Source organism: Podarcis liolepis, assembly GCF_965112155.1.
Source record: "Podarcis liolepis genome assembly, chromosome: 6".
Classification (NCBI taxonomy): Eukaryota; Metazoa; Chordata; class Lepidosauria; order Squamata; family Lacertidae; genus Podarcis; species Podarcis liolepis.
In genome coordinates this window covers 23,221,942-23,244,780 of record NC_139559.1, presented here as the reverse complement: position 1 = coordinate 23,244,780, position 22,839 = coordinate 23,221,942, and the positions used below count along the sequence as shown (strand labels likewise).

At 45.7% G+C, this 22,839-nt stretch overlaps 1 protein-coding gene across 2 annotated transcripts in view; it reads right to left on the bottom strand.

The window, feature by feature from the left end:
• PABPC1L (poly(A) binding protein cytoplasmic 1 like) overlaps positions 1-22,589 on the bottom strand; it is a 30,357-nt gene extending 7,768 nt beyond the window's left edge. Inside the window, exons 1-14 of one of the 2 annotated variants that reach the window (XM_083508071.1) lie at positions 22,354-22,589; positions 21,273-21,383; positions 17,020-17,231; positions 15,644-15,837; positions 14,909-15,024; positions 12,511-12,650; positions 11,195-11,289; positions 10,169-10,306; positions 8,230-8,325; positions 6,501-6,764; positions 5,203-5,293; positions 4,335-4,463; positions 3,259-3,395; positions 1,763-1,856 (exon numbers count right to left, since the gene is read on the bottom strand). In XM_083508071.1, the coding sequence (XP_083364197.1) occupies positions 1,763-1,856; positions 3,259-3,395; positions 4,335-4,463; positions 5,203-5,293; positions 6,501-6,764; positions 8,230-8,325; positions 10,169-10,306; positions 11,195-11,289; positions 12,511-12,650; positions 14,909-15,024; positions 15,644-15,837; positions 17,020-17,212 (1,687 nt within the window). In that variant the 5' untranslated portion in view covers positions 17,213-17,231; positions 21,273-21,383; positions 22,354-22,589. Of the gene's footprint in view, positions 1-1,762; positions 1,857-3,258; positions 3,396-4,334; positions 4,464-5,202; positions 5,294-6,500; positions 6,765-8,229; positions 8,326-10,168; positions 10,307-11,194; positions 11,290-12,510; positions 12,651-14,908; positions 15,025-15,643; positions 15,838-17,019; positions 17,467-21,272; positions 21,384-22,353 lie in introns of those variants that run through there. The other variant, XM_083508070.1, reaches the window with a different exon arrangement.
• Positions 22,590-22,839: the final 250 nt, after the last annotated feature.

Here is a 22,839-nt window from a genome sequence, read left to right as displayed (position 1 = left end):
GAAGAACTGATGCTTTTGAATTATGGTGTTGGAGGAGACTCTTGAGAGTCCCATGGACTGCAAGAAGATCAAACCTCTCCATTCTTAAGGAAATCAGCCCAGAGTGCTCACTAAAGGACAGATCCTGAAGCTGAGGCTCCAATACTTTGGCCACCTCATGAGAAGAGAAGACTCCCTGGAAAAGACCCTGATGTTGGGAAAGATGGAGGGCACAAGGAGAAGGGGACGACAGAGGATGAGATGGTTGGACAGTGTTCTGGAAGCTACAAACATGAGTCTGACCAAACTGCGGGAGGCAGTGGAAGACAGGAGTGCCTGGCGTGCTCTGGTCCATGGGGTCACGAAGAGTTGGACACAACTAAATGACTAAACAACAACAACAACACACTTATGGGGGCAGGAAAGGAAGAGTATGCCCAAAGCATACCCAAATACCCAAAGCAGGTGGCAGCACAGGAAGAGCCTGTGCAGTCCGGCTGTTAGTAATCTAAGAAACTCTCCGTTCAAATGCAGTTGGCACGCAGCTCAGCCTCATCAGATCATGTGGAGGAGAGCAGCAGCTGCTCCGTCAGCAGGAAAAGAGCTGCTACTCATGATACCTGATCATGTCCGGAGATCCCTGCTGCCAGACCCACAACAGTTGCTAGGGAGAAAAGCTGTGATTGACAGGGCTCGGGCTGGGTAGCCAGTCCCTTAAAGCAGGGCGCCAGCTGAAGTGTCGTCATGGTTGCTAGAACCATGCAACCAGCTGCCAAGGTTGCTTTCATGCACTATTTCTGGGTTAGCGGAGTCTGTAACCTGAAGCGTATGTAACCTGAGGTACCACTGTACTATCCTGCAGCATCCCCTCCCCTAGCCAAGACCCTTCTGCAATGTTAGGTTGTAATTATACCAATCAGCAAACGTTATTTCCAGTACAGTGGTACCTCGGGTTACATACGCTTCAGGTTACAGACTCCGCTAACCCAGAAATAGTGCTTCAGGTTAAGAACTTTGCTTCAGGATGAGAACAGAAATTGTGCTCCGGCAGCACGGCAGCAGCAGGAGGCCCCATTAGCTAAAGTGGTGCTTCAGGTTAAGAACAGTTTCAGGTTAAGAACGGACCTCCGGAACGAGTTAAGTACTTAACCCGAGGTACCACTGTATTCGTTCTAGTCTCCCATTTGAAGGTTCTGAACGTTTCTTTATTTAAAGCAAAGGTCTCAGGGCAGAAATACAGAAACAAAATCAAATCAAACTATACAAACTAATAGAACTACTGTTCCCAGAGCTACAATTCACAGCACCCTTAAACTACCACTCCCAGGAATCTTTGGCGGAGGGAAATCATATGCTTTAAACATGCATTTAATGTGCTTTAAATATATGGTGTTGATCTGTGCTAAAAGCCTATGAATCTAAGCAAGGCCCACAATGAAATCTCAAGCCAATAGAACCACAAAAGGCAGTGAAAAGAAAACCGTCTCCCACTTTGTTCATCACAGTTTTGGGTAGTATTTTCCTAATGTGGGACTCCTACCCACAACCCTGAGATTAAGAGTCTCATGCTCTACCAGCTGAGCAGAATGCATTGCCAGCAGCACTGAATAACTACGGCCGGATCCTGCATATTCGGGGGAAGCTAAAAACAGTTTCCAAGCTACAGAGCGGCACCTTTAAGTTTAAGGTTCAAACTCTTGCCTAGAGACATAGCAAGCTAGCTGAACAGGGGGCCTGAGAAGGGCAAGCTGCCGATGAAGGAGGACGACGCACCACAACTCACCAAGCATTTGCTTCTGCTCCTGAGGAGGGGCTGCAGCCAACATGGATGCTGTCAGGGGCTCCTGTCCGTGGACACGGACAGCCGGTTCTACAACCTGCAGGCCAATAAACAGAAGACAACAATAATAGCATGGTCCTCGTGTGAGTTCCTGAATGACACTCTGGAGGGGGAGGCGGATTCTGATGGCAGCAACTCCTCTTCCTGCACCATCTGAAGCTCCCTAAAGTAGGGAAGAGGAACCAGCTGCTCTTGGGGCTGCAACTCCCATCTTCCCTAACTGCTGGTCAACAGTGTCTGGAGACAGGTGAATGTGACTAGAGGAGGAATGACCACTGGGAGGAGCTCAGAGAGAAGAAACACCACAGTGCATCAGCTGCAGCACAGCCGGATGCCTTCATCTGCCCCAGCTGCAACAAAACATGTCTCTCCCACATCAGTCTCTATAGCCACAGCAGGCGCAGCAACCCTCCAGTGATTGGACCTCACCCCCCAAGAAGCACTTTCATCAGGAGAAGCTGGAGAAATGAGAAGAGGGTGGCATTGAGCTAAATTTTACCCACTGAAATTAACGCACGTGACTAAGTTAGGTCCATTAATTCCAATGGGTCTACTGTGAGCAGAACTGAATTGAAACCCCCCCCCCCAAGTGTCTTAGCAGAGAGTTCTGCTTAGTTCTTTTTACTGAAAGTAGACCCACAGACTTAGGCCACCACACATTCCTCTAAATCAAAGACGGGGACCTGTGTGATCTTTGGTTGGTCTGTTCCACTTTGGGAACCACTAATCCAGACCTAGTAGGGATGCGGGTGGCGCTGTGGGTTAAACCACAGAGCCTAGGACTTGCTGTTCAGAAGGTTGGCAGTTCGAATCCCTGTGACGGGGTGAGCTCCCGTTGCTCGGTCCCTGCTCCTGCCAACCTAGCAGTTCTAAAGCACGTCAAAGTGCAAGTAGATAAATAGGTACCACTCTGGCAGGAAGGTAAACGGTGTTTCCATGCGCTGCTCTGGTTCGCCAGAAGTGGCTTAGTCATGCTGGCCACATGACCCGGAAGCTGTACACCAGCTCCCTCGGCCAATAAAGCAAGATGGGTGCCGCAACCCCAGAATTGGTCATGACTGGACCTAATGGTCAGGGGTCCCTTTACCTTTACTTTAATCCAGACCAATTAAACGCCAAAAACTAGAACATGCTACAAGCCCAAACTCTAAAGGCTGCGTGCACAACATACATTGAAAGCACACTTAAAAAAACACATGACACACACACAAAGAATCCAGGGAACTGCAGTATATCCCTTTACAGAGCTATAATTCCCAGCACCCTTATTCTACAGTTCCCAGGATTTTTGCAGGGAGGGGGACGGGGAGCTTTAAATGTATGGTGTGTACACAGCCTATGTTAATGGCATGATCAGAAAAATCTTCCACATTAAGGAGTGGAGGGAGGAAAACATGGTCTATACAATATCCTTTGTTCCATAACTGAAGGCGAGTTACCTGGTGCACTGGCAGAGGCGCCATGGTGCCCAGTGGCTGGGCATTCCTCACGGCTGAAGAGTACTTGTACTGGGAAATGCCACGTGGTAGGGCTGTTGAGGATGCCCGAGTGCTGATAGTCTGGGTTCCTATGTTGGCTGAAATGAGAACAGGAACAATTTGGAAGGGTACAGAGGAGAGAAGACGTATCCCATCGTTAATGCCATGCACCCTTTGCAGAAGCCTTTTTAAAAGCAGGCTTCCCAAAATGGTGCAGAAGGCGGGGAGAGGAAGATGGCAGTTCTCAGCTGCATCCGCAGCCTGCAACAAATAAATCTGACAAGTCCTCTCAAAGTCTCCACTGCAACGTCAGCACAATTGGGTGGTCCAAATCTTACGATAATAAAACACTCCATTCATGTATACAAAGCAATCAAAAGGATGAACCCACAGATGCCATTGAAGCAAAGGCTAAACCCCACACCAGCTCCTGATAATCCAATAATAATAATAATAATAATAATAATAATAATAATAATAATAATAATAATAATAATTTATTTATTCCCCGCCCATCTGGCTGGGCTTCCCCAGACACTCTGGGCGGCTTCCAAAAAAACATTAAAATACTGTAATACATCAAACATTAAAAGCTTCCCTGAATAGGGCTGCCTTCAGATGTCTTCTAAAAGTCTGGTAGTTGTTATTCTCTTTGACATCTGGTGGGAGGGCGTTCCACAGGGCGTTCCTACCGAGAAAGCCCTCTGCCTGGTTCCCTGTAACTTGGCTTCTCGCAGTGAGGGAATCGCCAGAAGGCCCTCAGTGCTGGACCTCAGCACCGAGGTCTGGAGGAGGCATAGTAAGAGCAACTTGTGTACCTAATGTCTTAATTGCTATGGGAGCCCATAGAACTGAATAGCTCCCACTCAGCCTACCCTTATTGCCATCACCCTGCCACAGGTTCCATTTCCTGGTAATGCTACACTGTGACAGATCCCCCCCCAAACCAGATTATGCATAAAATAATTGCCACCTGCATCTAAGCACACAGGCACACACTGTTCCGTTTGATGAACCATCAACATTTCCTAACTTACCCACTCTCTGGGCATTGGGAGATACCCTGGGAGCCTGCGTGGACGCTTGCCTCATGGTGCTGATGTTGGACAGCGGGCGCCTGGGAGGTGCACTAGTCCTCAGGACCGGGCTGGCCGGGTGATAGGATGCTAAAGACATTGAATGCTTTCATCAGAATTTGGAGGCATAAGAAGCGGGTGGCATTCAGAGACGTTTTATCCACATAAATTAGTGAACATGGAAGAATAAGAAATCAAGATAACCAACTTTTTATTAACGAATGGAAATGGTTTCTTGAATAAATGAGCAAATTTAAGTTAATTTGGATAGGCAGAAGATATTAAAAATAAATTTAAAGAACCGCAGAAAGAAGGGGAAGTAAGTAAGTTTTGAAATGTTAAAATGATTGTAAAATTAGTGAAATGTATAAACCTGAAATATTTTTTATAAATAAATAAATAAATAAATAAATAAATAAATAAATTAGTGAACATGGCTAAGTTAGGTCCATTAATTCCAATGGGTCTATTCTGAGCAGAACTTAATTGAACACCACCCCTAGTGTCTTAGCAGAGAGTTCTGCTTAGTCTGTGGGTCTACTTTCAGTAATGAGAACTAAGACCACCACACATTCCTCTAACCCAGAGATGGGGACCTGCGACCTATTGTTGCACTCCAACTCTCATGATCCCTGACCATGAGCTGGAGTCCAGCATCATCAGGTCCCCAGCCCTGTGCTCTACTGAATTTGCATGCTGACTTCACAAAAATTCTGAGGTCCCAACACCAATCAATAGCATGGTAGGAGTTCCATACTAAGTGCAACCTTCACCCACATGCTCTGCAGATGACCAAGTCCTTTTTGAAAAAACAAACAAGCAAACTCACAGGGAGGCCTGGAGGGCTGCATATTCCAACGGGAGACAGGGCGGACTTGGGCAACAGGGCTAGGACTGTAGAAAGTAGTTCTGGTTTGAGGCTAGAAAAAAGACCACGAAACAAAGAAAGAAGATACATTACTGTCCTCACATCAGCCCTGGGGCAGCTTGGACTACCAAAAGCACCAAGCCTGGAATTTGAAAAGGTATGTGGCAGTTCTTTTTGTGTAGCTTTGAAGGAACCATCACCTGAGAATGACTTGAGGCAGATTAGGAGAACAGCTAGGTAAAGGTAAAGACACCTGACCATTAGGTCCAGTTGTGACTGACTGGGGTTGCGGCGCTCATCTCGCTTTATTGGCCAAGGGAGCCGGCGTACAGCTTGCAGGTCATGTGGCCAGCATGACTAAGCCGCTTCTGGCGAACCAGAGCAGTGCATGGAAACGCCGTTTACCTTCCCTCTGGAGCGGTACCTATTTATCTACTTGCACTTTGACGTGCTTTCAGACTGCTAGGTTGGTAGGAGCAGGGACTGAGCAATGGGAGCTCATCCCGTCGTAGGGATTCGAACCGCCGACCTTCTGATTGGCAAGTCCTAGGCTATGTGGTTTAACCCACAGCACCACACTAAACCATAGTTTGGCACTATATGTAATAAACTCACAGGAAGCCTCAGACTCATGTTCTCCTTCAATGCCTGAGGGAGGAAATGACAAGGAAAACATCTCTTAAATGTACATCTGAGAAGAAAGAAGGCCCAGACTTTGCTGGGCTGAGACCTACAAGGTCTTCCAGGTTGACCTTTCCTCCAGGCCACCCAAGGGAAACGAGCTACAGACCCTGTTTCTCCTTTGCACATCCTTTCCTCCTAAGGATTCTGGGACCTGCAGAGTTCCCCGTGAAGAGGGATTGGTTGCTAAACCACTCTGGGAATTGTAGCTCTGGGAGAGGAATAAGGCTCTTCTAACAACTCTACGGATCCTTAACAAACTGCAGCTCCCAGGATTCTGCGGGGAAAGCCATGACCGCTTTGGCTTGGACAACTTGCAGCTGAACACATGGACTCTATTGCAAGATTTATTTATTTATTTTGTGGTGATGTAGGCAGAGATATAAAAAGTTCTTCTTATGGTGAAAGCCATTTTTATACATGCATCCTGTGTTCTCCCAATATGGCAGTTCAATTGGAATGCAATGGGTTTGCAAAGTGCATTAAGTTGCAGTGCAATAGCATCTTGTCTGCCATTGGTGCTAGTCAATGGGTTTCACAGAAGTAAGCTGTAATAGTAGCCTCTTTACAAATCTTACCTGTGGAAGGGAGGGCAGGAAATAACCTGTCGGAGGGTAGGAGCAGAGGATTGGACCAGGCAAGGCCCTCATGGTAGCTAGTCTCTGCATGTATTGGTTGGTGAGAATGGCTTTCCTCTCCTCTTTCCTTTGAGCAAGGGCCACATACAAAGGCTTGGCACTGACAATCCTCCCGTTCATTTCAGTCACAGCCTTTGTAGCCTCTTCTGGGGATGAAAAACATACAAACCCAAAACCTTTGCTGTGTCCACCCTCTGTCATCACCTAAAATTGAAAATTAAAACACTGAGTCCACTGAGTGGATGGCAAATGGCAGTCTGAAGAGCACAGGCAGAGAGACACGGACATCGAAATGAGTGGAATAATTGGCACCTTTTCCTAACACACACAAATATACTCATTGGGGTGAACTGATTTTGAGTCCCACCAAACTCAATAGGAACAAAGGTCAACTAAAAGTCCTTGTTTTTGCTAAATGGGGAGGCATTGGGCCATTATTACAATAAACATTCATTGTAACCTGCCATAGCAGCAGGGGAGACATAGCTGCACACACCTTCAAGCAAACCATCATAACTAAATGTAGTGTTGACTGGTAATTTCAAAAATTCATGGATGGTCTCCTAACTAAATAGGCTTGTAGATGCACCCGTACCAAATCTGTTCTAGAGAGTTTGGGGATCCCCACCCCCGGAAATAGGCTTAGGGAGAAGAAAGGGAGGAGAAGTACCTTTGGGCAGCTAAACATCAATGTGCTGGTGGATATATTTAGTTGGATTTTGCACACAGTGGCCTCCACACCTCCCAGACTGGGGGCTTGCAGAGTTCCTAATAACTCTGTCAGCAGTCCCACAGCCATAGCTGTCAACTTTCAGATTTGAAAATAAGGGATCAGCAGCCTCACCTGTCCCAGGGACAGTCTACGGGATATCTAACAATCTGGGATAGCTGTAGGAAGCAGTGGGAAATGGTGCTAGAATAAAGGAATTTCCCACAAAAAAGGGAAGGTTGACAGCTATGCCCACAGCCATGCCTCACTGCCTTGGTTGCCTTGCTTCTGTGAGCGCTATAGTTTTTAGAAGGACTAGACAAAAGTAGTTCAGTAGCCAGAATTCCAGATGGAATCATTGTAGAGAAGGCAAGGAGTGGATAGGGGCAGATCACTGGATTATCCCAGTGGCAATTTCAGTCTCAAAACAGCAGACGAGGCAGCAAAACTGTACTGCTTTCTGGACTACCTTGTTTTCAGACTGTTTTCAGACTGTAGACGAGGCAGCAAAACTGTACTGCTTTCTGGACTACCTTGTTTTCAGACTGTAGGTGGGAGGCTCATGCAATTTCTCCTTCCCCACCCCCAAATCCCTGCATGTTAAAAACCAACAACAGCCTAGTGTTTTTGTTTTTTTTAAGGAGGAATATGGAAGGAGCAATCAATCACATGAGTCCTTGCCTATGGTCTGAATGAAAGTTTCACAGACAAAAGATACTTGTTTACAAACATAAGGGGCAGGATTCACCTAATGAATCCCATCAGTGACAGACTTGCACAAGGTCTTCCACTTGTGCAGTGGGGCTTTTCCCTTTCCCCTGTGCCCCCTGAAATTGGCTTGGGGCAGGGAGAACGCCCTAAAACATTGGGGGGAGGGTTGTTCCATCTGAGAAGCTGACATGTTTGAGTGAATGGAACGTTCAACATAGGTCAACATTGAATACCCACCATAGATCTTACCTTGGCACTAGTGATAGTTCCATAAGGAGAAAATTCGTTCCTCAACCGTTCATCATCAATCCCATCATCCAGATTCTTTACATACAAGTTCACACCCTAGGAGCAAAAAGCACAGACACTTTCCCATGTGTTCATAATATTTTTTATGTAACATTTATGCCGCAGCTTTCCATTTTTAAATATGCACAAAAAATAATGTTTCCAACAATCATAAGGCTGGAAGGGAACCAAATGCCATCCACACCAACACCCAGCATTCAAAACTCCCATTGTTCTGGGTGCATTTTGTGACAGGGAATTTAATTAGCGTGAGCAGTTTCTGAGTTCTGGATGCAGTCCTGCACCTAAGATTTTGGATTAAAACTGCAGAGTGGAAGGAAAGGAGGACCTTTTTCTGCCTCCCCAATTCCAGCTACTCTGAAGACTGGAGAAGAGACGCTCTTAAGATTAGGGGGGTGGGCAGGGGAAGGACTATACCATGTGAAAAATGGACATAATATTTTAGCTGCAGTTCATTCATTCTTAGCTTTGTATTCTTGTTATTAAAACACATGCCCAGACATTCCGCTGTTGCACCCATAACCTAGGTTTAAGGTGCCATTTAGCTCCTAGCTTTCATATCTCAGTTTCTAACACTACCAACACCTCAATACAACATACACTACAGCTTACGTAAAGGTCGGATTCCTGTAAGAGGGAATAGCGCTAAATTGTTACTACCCATTACCTGTGTAGTGTTTTATAGCGTTATTGCGCTTTCTCTCAATGAACTTCATCTGAATTTGCTGTGCTCAGGCGACAGAGCCCTTTAATCTGCTTTAATTGCACAATCCTAAATTCCCATTACAGTGGTACCTCGGGTTAAGTACTTAATTCGTTCCGGAGGTCTGTTATTAAACTGAAACTGTTTTTAACCTGAAACACCACTTTAGCTAATGGGGCCTCCTGCTGCCACTGCACCGCCAGAGCACAATTTCTGTTCTCATCCTGAAGCAAAGTTCTTAACCCGAGGTAATATTTCTGGGTTAGTGGAGTCTGTAATCTGAAGCGTATGTAACCTGAAGTGTATGTAACCCGAGGTATCACTGTATGTGCTTGAATCCCACAAACAAAATAGAGATTGTCTGGAGGCACCCTTCAAAGTTTTTACCTCAAGGATGCATCTGTGTTACCAAAACTCTCAGGATAAGCAAACCAGCCTTATTTTCATTGATTTTTTTTTAAAAGGCATTGAGATAAAACCCAATGAATTTCATCCCTTGCCACAAACAGGAACCATTACCATGCGCTGTCATTGCAGGTGACCTGTGCCTCAAGAAGGGACCACAGCTCATCTACACAGCACATGCTTTCCGTGAAGGGGCCTTCCGGTTCAATTCCTGGCATCTGCCATTAGAGGAATCGGAGTAGCAGGCGACGGCAAAAGCCCGAGACCCTTGAAACCGTAGAGAACCTTTGCCAGTCAAGAGTAGACATGAAATGGCCTAACAAATGACCTGACCTGGTAAGCTGCTTATCCTTCACTAGCTCTCAGTGAAGCAGGACTTCCTCTACATGGCCCAGTTACTTTACGGAATAATAATGGCTCAATCCTGGAAATTGTTTTACCGCTTTTAGTTTACTGAAATTGGGATCTTTCCTATTTTAACCTTACATTATTTTATTGTAGACCAAGGGGGACATACAATTACAGGCTGAAATTTGTTTCCACAGTTTTGGGTACTGGATTTTAAATTGCTGTAATCCTTCTGCTGGTGAATGGTGGGTAATAAATTTATTAGTAGCAGTAATAGAAATGATGCCTGAAAACAAATAAATAAATATTTATATTGGAGAGCAACCACAGCATTTAAGATTTCGAAAGTCAGCAGGTGTGTTGCTTTTTTAAAAAAAAGTGTACCTTGCCACACCTGATGACCTTGTTGTCACTTAGCATTACCTGGTATCTGTTTACTCTCTCCTGCTTGATCTGCTCAAATTTGCGCTTCAGTTCACTCTGACGTTCCATTCTCTTCTGAGCTCGGCCAACATACACCATTCGCCCATTGATCTCCGTCCCATTCATGTCTTCAACAGCCTGCCAGGAGACCAGGTGTTAACATAGAGGGTTGTGCATAGGAAGAAGTCCCACGACTAACTCTACCCCTCAATGGACCACACATCCGTCTTGCAGAAAGATGCCCTTTGCTCTGTTTTAATTTTGTAATGAACTTTGCAAAGCCTTCGCTTCTGAGCTATCCTAGGGAATGAAATCCCCCTACCCCCCACCAAGAGCAATTTAGTTGGTATTGTAGCCATCATGCATTCATAGCGAACATGAGAGAGATTCATATGCACTCATCAAATACCGGAAGAGCTGTCACCCAAAAGAGGACAGATTCAGCAGCCCCCACCATATATTTAAAGCACAATTACACCACTTTAACAGGCATGGCTTCCCTAAAAATCTTGGAAACTGTAGTTTATCCATCACAGAGCTACAATTCCCAGCACCCTTAACAAAATACAATTCCCAATATTCTTTGCAGGAAAGCCTTTAAATGTATGATGTGAATGTGACAAGATTTTATTTCTATTTCCTCTGCTGCACCAGCGGCTGCATCTCACTTGAATGTTAGGAGACAGTTTCTGCTGGTAAAATCACTTTGGCAATGGAACCAATGATCAAAGCAACTGGATAGACTCTTCCTTGTGAGAGGTCTTTAAGCAGAAGCTATATGCAGCCATCTGTTGGGGTTGCTTTAGCTCTGGGACTTCCCACACTAAACGGCCTCCTCCAACTTTATGATCACAAAATAGGAAGGTCCCTGGTGGAGAAAGCCCATTTACTCCTTTAGGTGCACACACATCCAAGTCAGGTCTTTCTCCCACCAACAAGTCTTCAGCTCCATCTCGACAGCTACATTCACTGGGACAGGAACAAGCAAGCATCGGGCACAGACAAATAGATCAAAGACCATCTTGCCTTCTGAGCATCTTCATGCTTCTCAAAGTTGACAAACCCAAACCCTTTCGAATGGCCTGCATTATCCATCATCACCTTGACACTCAACGTCTTTCCTGGAAAGTAGAACAAGAAACAAGACAGTGTGACATTGCTGGAGCCACAAGTTACAATAGACTTACATTGGTGCCATGCACTTGGAGCTATAGGGTGAATTCCAGTGGTGCTGTCCACCAGCGCAACAGAACAGTTTTGCCTGTCTGCCAGCAGAAGAGATCCAGTTGACGGAATGGATTCCTCCTCATCCATGCCTCCAAAATCTGTCCGGGGGGGGGGGGGTGAGGGATTCTCGGGAGCAGATTTGGGAGGATGCAGGAAATGTAGTGGGACGATGAAGGAGACGTCCACTCACACACAAAAAATGGATCTTACCTGCAATCTCTTATTACATATGGGTAGAATCCAACAGTGACAGCAGTCACGAAATTAAAAGACGCCTGCTCCTTGGGAGAAAGGCGATGGCAAACCTAGACAGCATCTTAAAAAGCAGAGACATGACCTTGCCAACAAAGGTCCGTATAGTTAAAGCCATGGTTTTCCCATTAGTGATGTATGGAAGTGTGAGCTGGACCATAAAGAAGGCTGATTGCCGAAGAATTGATGCTTTTGAATTATGGTGCTGGAGGAGACTCTTGAGAGTCCCATGGACTGCAAGAAGATCAAACCTCTCCATTCTGAAGGAAATCAGCCCTGAGTGCTCACTGGAAGGACAGATCCTGAAGCTGAGGCTCCAATACTTTGGCCACCTCGTGAGAAGAGAAGACTCCCTGGAAAAGACCCTGATGTTGGGAAAGATGGAGGGCACAAGGAGAAGGGGACGACAGAGGACGAGATGGTTGGACAGTGTTCTCGAAGCTATAAACATGAGTCTGACCAAACTGTGGGAGGCAGTGGAAGACAGGAGTGCCTGGCGTGCTCTGGTCCATGGGGTCACGAAGAGTTGGACACGACTAAATGACTAAACAACAACAACAGAATCCAACATAAAGGCGAACGTTCTGTGAGGGCAAGGATTTCTCCTTGTGCAACAGAACATTCTCTCCCTCTCCTCTCCTCTCCCCTGCTGGTGGAACCCTGTTCAAAGCATTCCCCCGATCATCTGGAGCAGATTTGCAAAAGGTGCACCTCGCATCGTATATGACACCAGGCTCAGGAAACAGGGGAGTTGTTCACCCAAAATAGCCTGGCAGCCCTAACTCTGAGGTCTGGCAGGCCTAATTAGGCCCACAGGCTGAAACTTCTCTGCCAATCACTATACTTCAAAGTGCTGCATTTACCAAATTTTGAGAATATTTCCTGTAGTCGCTCATCATGCATGTCATCCCCAAAGTTCTTGATGTAGACATTGGTGAATTCCATTGCCTTGGCGCCATATTCTGCTTCCCGCTCTCGCCGAGATTTAAAATGGCCTACGAACCTGTAAACAGGGCGAACAGTGAAGCCACTTTTTAAAATGCATTGTGTGTGCCATGCAACGAGGTCAGGGAAACCTCCCAAGCTATATTAAGTCGGCAAGAACTGAGACAGCTTTATCGATCACCATGCTCTAATAAAGCCACAAGTGCCAAATTTTGCCTTGTCACTGCTCAGGAGACGCCGTCATGAGGAGAGAGGCAGGATTATCTCTGTTTGGTGTAGCTCTAGAGACCTTTAAGCTAGGAGAGCCTGAGGCTTGAGCAGTGATAACATTGCTCGTGCCTGTATTTTGCATCAACCTCGCAGGGTGGATTTCAGCTGTAACCACTGCTCTTCTTAAGGCAGTGTAGAGAAAACTGTGACTTGGCAAGGCATCTTCTAGACAAAGGATTTATAGAGCACATGAAACAGTGAGGGCTCATCCCCCCTCCTTCGCTCGTCCCATGCCTAGAAAGCATGGTTCCAAATGGTTTCTTACTTGTCCTTTCCAAATACAGGTCTGAGTGGTTTTCTGTTAGCCCCACGACCTGCCCCAGGAAAACCAGCTCTTTAGTGCTGAATTGGAGCAAACGTCAATCCAAGGAAAACCCAAAATCCAATTCAATGTGAAAGAGCAGGTTTTCCTGGGAGGAGAAGCGGTGGGACAAGCGGAAGTCTGGATGAGCTGTTGCTCTTCCGGCCAACTGTATTGCTGCTGGAAATGCACATTTTCTATATTCACAGGGGAAACGAATTAGTGACCTTATGAACTGTTTTGCATGCTAAACTTGCCATAAAATATTGGATACAGTGGTGCCCCGCAAGACGAATGCCTCGCAAGATGGAAAACCCGCTAGACGAAAGGGTTTTCCATTTTTGAGCTGCTTCGCAAGACGATTTTCCCTATGGGCTTGCTTTGCAAGACGAAAACGTCTTGCAAGTGTTCCGATTTTTTTCCGCTCCCCCCCCTTTTTCTAAGCCGCTAAGCCGCTAATAGCCTTTTAGCCGCTAATCTGCTAAGCCTTTAATAGCCTCTAAGCCTTTAATAGCTGCTAAGCCTTTAATAGCGCTAATCCGCTAAGCCGCTAATAGGGTTGCTTCGCAAGACGAAAAAACCGCTAGACGAAGAGACTCGTGGAACGGATTAATTTCGTCTTGCGAGGCACCATTGTACTTGCATTTACTTACAAATATTCTTGTTATTCTATCATTTGATACATGTTTCCAAGGAAATTTGTTGCACCTTTTACTAACCTTGGTTTTCCTTTGTGCTTATACCCTTATTCTAAATTGTGTTCTGCATCAGAGGGGCTCTGATATTTATTTGCGTGGCGATTCCCGCCCCCTCCCACAGATGGAATAAATAAAGACACAGGACACCAGAATTTAGGTTATTGGGCGAAAAATGGCCACAACTTTATTGATTACAGGTAAGAGCGGTATTGGTTTTAGGCATTGGCCCTATCAGACTAACCGGTATAACCGGGAAGGGTTAAGCACCAACAGGGGGAGCCCCCAAGATGCACATCCCTAGGCGCTCCCCGATGGGTTACCACTCGGGAGCGCGCTTTAGGCCCTAGCCTCCATAGGTTTCGGATGAGGCAACGCCCCACGGAGTCCTTTAACGAACTACCCTTCAACATTTGGGCGAGGTGATGGCGTTCCTCCCCCCCCCAACGCATTTGCATAATAATACCCCTGCCAATGCCTAACCGCTAAAACCAAAGGTGTTGTGACGTTTTGCTACGAGGTAGGCGAAAAAACCAAGTGGCTTCAAAATACAGCCAATTAGCCAAATGGAAAAACTCCTACCAGCCCCCTTGCGGCGACCAGCCGAAGCCCATAGCAAAGTCCAGATGAGAACCTAAAGGGCGGGAGGGTGGGAAACCGCAGCTGCTGAAAGAAAAGAAAGGGGCAAGCGTGGGCTGCCCCGACCTTAAATGCCCCTTACAAGTACCGCCCCCGCTGCCAGCCGATTGGCTGGCACGGAGAATGATGAATCTTAATGACCCTGGGATTCCCCAAGTCCCGCGGGGCTGCAGCCAGCCCCGCGAGGGTGTGAATGGGGCGTGAGCCTGCAAAACACACCCCCCCTCCGTATGTCGGGAGTGGCTTTATGTGTGCAATGCTTCTCTTAAAGAGTGTTTAAAAAAAAAACTCGCAATAAGGATCTATGCTAATCTGCATCTAACATATTAAGAGAGTCAACAACATTTGATCTCGCAGTCACCCACTTCACCCATACCTGCACCCCAGCTCCCAACCCAAGCTTCCACTTACACCTTACGGTCATTGAGGAGCATCCCATTCATCGTGTCAATTGCTCTGTTTGCTGCCTCGTGGGTCTCAAAATGGACAAAGCCGTAACCTCGGGATCCATTCTCATCACAAACAACCTGTTAAGACATGGGCGGGTATGAGGGAAGAGGAAAAAAGGAAGTCATACAACTGAAAACAAAAAAGATGGGCCCTTGATTTCCTCCCAGTTTACATGTATATCTGCTCAATGGTTACAAAGCCCCCCTAAACAGTGACCCTGAGTCCCAGACACATTTTGGTGTAACCCTAATCAATGGGGCCCATCAGCAATGAGTAAAAACCTTGGTTCCCTTAGAGAAAGAAGGCATTTCTTTCCAAGTTTCAAAGAGAGAGAAAAAAGAACTTGAAGAAAATCGGAATGGGGTTGGTGTCCAATTCAATGAGGTCTCCCTCAGTACTGAAGTGCTGTTTCTTTGGACCAGCAGAGAAGTTCTGAGATTCAAGGGACTATCCCCATTGTGATGCTAGAGGGGGTGGGAAATTGCCCAAAGTGTTTTGCCTAGAGGCTACCTCAAGATTGTTTTGAATTTTAAATTACCACCCACCAAATGTTATTACACAAAAGTGAAGCCAGAGTGCTTAGAAACCACTGGTCAAAAATTGAATAGATCAGGATAAAAGGAACTATAGACAACACATATACTAAAATGCTAGAAGCTGATCAGGTGATGTTATTTCTGCCAGTGACATAGCTACCTTGCAAGAAAGGATATTTCCAAAGGCTGAGAATGTATCATACAAAGCTTTGTTATCAATGGAATCGTCCAGGTTCTTGATGAAGATGTTCCCAACGCCTGATTTCCTGAGTCCTGGGTCCCGTTGGGACCACATGATGCGAATGGGTCGGCCTTTTATCACTTCAAAATTCATGGTATCCAAGGCCCGCTCAGCTAGCAGGGGAGGGAAAGCTCATTTGTTTACACAGAAACAAAAACCGAAACCTGGAAGCAAAGAAGCCCAGTCTCTCACCTTGCAAACAGCTGTGTGTGAGCACATTCATTTTACTACCAACAGGGAAGATCGCAAAGTCTTTCGACAGGAGTGGGGCTTAAGAAATTGGTGTTAAGAAGAGAAGCTCTGGCTTCTGGGAAACACGACTGGAAGCTGTAGGTACAAACAACTTCCCATGGTTTCTAAGTCAACCATCTGTAAACAAGACCATAGCTGCATCATGGGTCAAGTGGTAAAGGCCATTAGATGCAGGACTGGGGAAGATACGACCCTTCAGATATTGTTGTGCTGCAACTCCCACTGCCCACCAGCCCCACTGGCTGGGGCTGATGGCAGATAAATCCACAGATTTTTCACTCTTCCTGAAGGACATTTGCAATGGCTAATCTTAATCACTGTGGCCTATTGAACAGGGCAAGGCTGAAGCTTCCTTTCACATTGGTTTAGCTCAGCACTTAACTTACAGCTACCAGAAATTATTTGGAACACAAAAGGTTACTTGCCAGCTAATTTCTAAATGTTCAGATCCCCTAAATGAGTACTGCAGAGCCCCAGACTCTGCTTGAAAGCAGAGCTTGAGTTGCCTTCTTGCCTGGCAAAACTTGCTTTGTTTTAGTAGTCATGGGCACATCGTACAACATGGATTTATCAGGCTGCAGCTGAGGGAGAGATGGGAAGCAGGGCCACTTCATCGGCTCAGCTGAAACATTTAGATCCCTCTCTCTCTCCAGACCAGCAATGGGGCACCTGAGGACCTCCAGATGACGGTGAACTACAGTTCCCAGCAACCCCTGGCCATGCTGGCCAGGGCTGATGGGACTTAGAGTCCAACAACATCTAGAGGACAGCAGGCTCCCCACCTGTGCACCAAACCATTTCCCTCTCCACTATTGTAAGAACTTTATTAACTAGCGCCTGAGTTTCTTCCCTTTTCTTTCTCTGCTCCTTTTCCTTTTGTGTCCTGCCTTTGAGATAGCCTCTGACCTCAGGCAACACAGTATTACTTTTTATTGATCTGTAATCTACCCTGGGAGTCTTTTCAGCTGAAGAATGGAGCAAAGATACTTGATGCAAACAAAATACAACATTTGAGAGTTTAGAAGAAGTTCTCACTCACTTACCATCAGCAGGCTGTTGAAAATTTATGTAGGCATAACCTAGTGATCGGCGTGTGGAGACATCTCGGCAAACTCTGATGGACAGTATTGGTCCAGCAGGAGAGAATTTCTCATACAACATGGCTTCCGTTACATCCGGGTGCAAGTCGCCCACATAGAGGGAGGCTAGTGGGTATCCTGGGCCACTAGCATTCATGGTCAATCATGCAGTTTAACTTAGGAAGTGAAGCAAAACCTAGTTACTCCCAGGCAGCATAACAGGGATCTTTAGAGATGCAAAAATAGCAGGACTCTATAGGGTAGATTCCATGCAAACCTCTGACTGAGCTCTTGAAGTTGCCTGCAAATGAAACCCACTATATCCAGAGTCATTTTCACCAAGCTCCTCCCCTCCCTGCCCATGCTATGTAAATAGGAGTAACACATGCATTTACTAATATATATTAGTACGTCTGCATAGATTTTATACAAGGTATAAAGGTAAAGGTAAAGGGACCCTGACCATTAGGTCCAGTCGTGGCCAACTCTGGGGTTGCGGCGCTCATCTTGCTTTATTGGCCAAGGGAGTTTCCGGGTCATGTGGCTAGCATGACTAAGCTGTTTCTGGTGAACCAGAGCAGCGCACGGAAACACCGTTTACCTTCCCGCCGGAGCGGTACTTATTTATCTACTTGCACTTTGACGTCCTTTTGAACTGCTAGGTTGGCAGGAGCAGGGACCGAGCAACGGGAGCTCACCCTGTCGCGGGGATTCGAACCGCCGACATTCTGATTGTCAAGTCCTAGGCTCTGTGGTTTAACCCACAGCGCCACCCGCGTCCCCTATACAGGGTATCTGACATGCAAAGCTGCACCCGACAAGTTTCATGCTTAGCAGAACAGAATTCCGCTCATGCAGAGGGACTTCCATCCCTTGCTTCTATAAAATTGTCTGGAGGGTTGGGACTCAGGAGACTCTCTGGAGAAGGAAGGGGGAAGTCCGCTCATGCAACAATTCAACCCAAACAGGCACTATTACAACCTCTTTGCCCCCTCGGATAGCACCTCCACACCATAATACACCATAGGTAATAATAAACAGAAGAGGGTGTGTGTGTATATATATATAGAGAGAGAGAGAGCATGAGAAATGATGGTGCATTAGAGATCCATAACCCATGTGCTGAGACTTTGCATTGCAGGGGGTTGAGCTAGATGACCCTCAGGGTCCCTTCTAACTCTATGATTTTATGGTCCCAACATCCTGCAACTCCCATCAGCCCCACCCAGCAGGGCCACTAGTCTGAGATGATGGGAGCTGCAGGCCAACAAATTCTGGAACACAACAGGTTGAGTGGAAGGGTGTAATACAGAGGTTCCCAAACTTTTTCATGCCGCCTCGGTTCCATAAACTCATCTCCACTTCCCCCTACCCTATAAAAATTATTATTCAGAACAGCTGATGGCACAATCCACTTAAGGAAGATAAGGACACAATACAATTCAAAACGGTAACAACTGAACATTTCTTCACACACCAATTAGAACGATTTAGTTTTAATTAACCAATTCAACCAAACTGATGAACTTGATCCAGTGATGTCAGATTTTCAAAGTTCCCCTGTCGCCCCCTTGCCTCTCAGAGGGGCCTTCTAGGTAACCCACCCACCCCCACCCACAATAGGGGGTATCTCCCACTTTGGGACCCAATGGTGGCATATAGGGTCCAGTGCTCACCAGCAGATTACAGGAGCCAAGTGGGGTAACACTCAACAGAGGATCTGGGCACGGCACTGCATAAATTTAAGGATGACTCCCAAAAGATGTGCTGTGTCATATTCCTATAGCCAGCCTTCCTTGTTAGGTGGGGCAGCCACATTTCTAGGTGGGGGCATTTTTTGGGTGGAGAGGGGTGTCAGTCAATTCACTGAGAATTCATTGGTAGAGGATTTGAGGGCCAGGGAAAGGCAGCAACCTTTCCCCTCGCTCCTCCACGAAGGAAGTGTGTGTTCATTTGATGTTCACATAGCCCATTAGGTAAGTTAAGAGAAAATTTACACCAGAAATTAAATGACTGGCATATTTTTTGTTTCCTAGAGGGGAAAAGATGTCAAGGATACAGTGAACATGGGGATACCAGCAAGTGTAAAAGAAAGGAAGCAGTTTAAGTTATAACTAAAAAGTTGAAAACTGGTGTGGAGCTTGTTTTCCCTCTCAAAAAAACAACCCAGTTTTAATCTTGTATCACAATACCATAAAACAAGTTTACAAACAAAGAACCACTTAGATTGCAACCATAGTCAAGCATTTGGGGAGAGTGCGGCTGAGAAAAATATGCATTACAAAACAAACTTAGGGGCAGAGAGAAAAGTTTAGGGTGTGTTTGTTAACTCCCCCTTGAGGGTCCCTCCTCCTAGTCTTGTTCTGACCTTTAGATTTTCCTTCCTGCTGGACAATTAAGGGGAAACCTTTTACGGTAACTAGTTGCTGTATAAAGAACTAACTAAGCAACTGGAAACTAATTGTGGAAAGTAACTAGACTTGTTTTTAACTGGTTGCTTAGTTGATTTTTCTGTCCAGAAATGGTCTCACACTGAACGGCACACATTGGGAAAATCAGAAATTAGGCCTGAGTCACAGCCTAGGTTACAACCAGCAAACTGCAGGGTTACGTTGCGTGACTTGAAAACTATGGTTCTACTCATGAAGCCTAATAACCACATTTGCCTTTTCTGCAGCTCCATCACACTGCTGACTCATGCTCAGCTTGTGATCAGCTACTCTCCCGAGATCCTTCTCACAAACTGCCAAGGCAGGTATTTCCTGTGCTTTTAATGTGTCTGCTTAAATCCACAACTTCACTTTTGTCTCGGCTGAAAGGTGGGAGAGATGAGATAGGAAACAAATCCAGAAAGCCAACTCTAAATTCAATATGTCTCTTAGTTAAAACACTAGTGGAGCATTAAACCGGCTGAACTTCAAGCTGCAGTTCTTTGCACACTTAATTTGGGAACATGTTCACCTGAAATCTTGACTAAGAGTAAACATGCATAGAACCTGGCTATACCTGTAACAATATACTGCCTTTTCATTATTTCCCAACCCCTCCCACCAGCCAGCTTTCCCCTCCAACCCATAAAGCACTCACATGTGACGCTACGCAAGGCCACCAGCAAACATTCACCTTCAGGGCTGGTCCTCCCTAATGTGGGAGCAGCTCTCAGAAATACATTGCCCCGCCCCCTTCACTCATAGGTGTGGCCAGCCACTTCCTGTAGCACCACCACCTGCTCCAACCATTCCAGCCATTGTTGGGAGTCCGCTAATCGGGTCCAAGTTGCCTTGGTCACTGAAAAGCCAATAAATGCCATAGACAGAGGAGATTCCCACAATCACTCGTTTATTCAGCTGCTCCCGCTAACTGAAACAGGACACTCTGCCTGGAGACCTTGAAGGAGACAGTAGCCTGGCAGTGGGAGGATTTCCTGAAAATCGCCTAGCAACGTTATCTGGTCTTCACATATTTGTGGCTCACCCTCCTAAATTCTAAAGCAGGTAGTTTTTTACAGATGCAAAATGGCATCAGTTAGGCTAACCAAAAAACAGGAGAAGAACAGGCGCCTGTGGCTTTTCCTGAGACCCCACACCATGCAGCCAGTCCCTCCAGAGTTAGAAGTACAGGGCAAGGCAATGGAACCAGCTCTTTTGTTAAGTGTTCACGGTGGGAAGCTGGGTCTTGTGCTCCTGTGAGCTTCGATGCCAACACCAGCAGTGAAGGTTGTCATCCACTCATTTATAAGACACTTCATGGCTTCAAAATACTACAAAACAGACTCCACCCCCTTGCCTACTCTGCAGGTCTGTATTCAAAGAAAGAGGTACTGGAATTCAACTCTGGGATGAAAGCTATGTACTTCCCTTCTAAAAACTAGGGGTGGGTGAGGAAAGCGGTCGGCTGTGGATTTATCGATTTATTTTTAAATATAAACCTAGTCTGTATAGACTTTTGTTTAATACTAATCTGTGCTTACTTAGTTCTACTCACAAGTACAGCCATTGAAATTAATGGACCCAAGTTAGTTTTGTTTAGTTATTTGGACCATTTATGTACCATTTAAACAAAACGGAGGGGGTGGGATTCAACTGTAACAAGCCCCACTAGTAGAAACTTGTACAAAGACCATCATTAGCACAACAGAGCTCCCCACTCCCACCCCAGAACAGCATGCAGGGGGAGGAGAGGGCAGGTGGTTGAATCAGGCAAGCAGAAATGCTTACACTGACAGAGCAATCTTCTTGGCCCTATGCTGAATTGCTCCCTCTGTGTGGTTTAAGGACCTAAGAAGAGCTTGCTGGATCAGGCCCATCTCACTGTGGCCAAACAGGTGCCTATGGGAAGACCAAAAGCAGGATCCAGTGGCATAGCATGGGTTGCCAATGCCCGGCGCCACACAAAGAGAACAGGAGGGAAACGGGCAGAGTACAAATGTACATTCATGTCATTCTGTTTTTGGGATAGGCCACTTCCTGGTTCACATGGAGAAGCGAACACAGCCCAACAATAGAAGTGCACAGCTGTATTCGGGCAGCACAGGGTGTTGAAATTTTGCGCCCCTAACAATTTTGCGCCCGGGGCAACCACCCCTGTACCCCCCAGATACTACAACACTGGTAGGATCTGGGACATTCCCACCTGTGATTTCCAGGAATGGTGACTGGGGGCACATTGCCTCCAGCATTAGATGTAGTACATAGGTTACAAGAGAAAGTTGTAGCCGGTCAAGTTCTACTCAAGAGTACACCCACTGAAATTAAGTGATCCATGCCCATTCACTTCAATGGGTCAACTATGAGTAGGACTAGCATTGGCTCCATCCATAGATTAAAACATCCTTAATAAGCAACAAATATGAGAGAATCAATACATTCTGTAAAGCACAGTTTTGCCATGAACTAAAGAAAGCATCCTCTTAAGTATCAAAATAAACTTTCCGTATAAAAACCAGCTGCATAAATAGAAGGAAGGTTCATGGCAAAACTGTCCTCTAAGCATAAGGAAGTAAAATATTAAAAATGAAAAGAAACTAAAAAATATAATCCTGCTTTTTTCAAAAGGTCTACTCTTGAGTATGACTGTTTGTTACAGCCCATTGGAAACAGTCACTTGACCTGCTTCCTAACAAACAATTAAACTATGTTGAATCCTATGTACTAAAAGTGAATTTGTTTTTTTAAATGCCTGTTCTTATGTAGCCAGAATAACACCATCTATGAACAAGAGGGAGGTAGCAACAAGCTTAGAGGAACCACAATATGCGCAGGAATGCAAAAAATGATTCAGGAAATGTAACACACTCACCCAAGTCAAAGACAATTCCAATAAGACTGAGCTTGCTGAAATAGTGGGGTGCAGGAAGGGTGGGGTAGAGACAAAACAGAAGGGAAGGAATGGAGTTTCTTGAAAGAAGTGTGGCTGGCCAGCCAGATGATAGGAGTTGTAGTCCAAAATAACTGGAAGGCACCTGGATGGGAGTAAGAGCTCCATTGAAAGCCTTGGGACTTACTTCTGAGTAACATGCATAACAATGCACTGTGTGTTCTGTACGTTGCTGCATTGACATTTTAAAACATTTACAATACGTTCTTCAGTTGCCAGAATAGCAAACAAATATATCATTCTCCAGGAGTTAGGGACATGCACAAAACGAGTATCAAAAGATGGGAAGACACAGATTTCAGTCTCTCTTTTTTTCATTTGAACAAAATTTAAATTCAACTTGATTGTAAGTAGAATCTTTAAGCAATTTACATATGCAAGGAAAGTTAAAGTAACCGTAACCCTTGG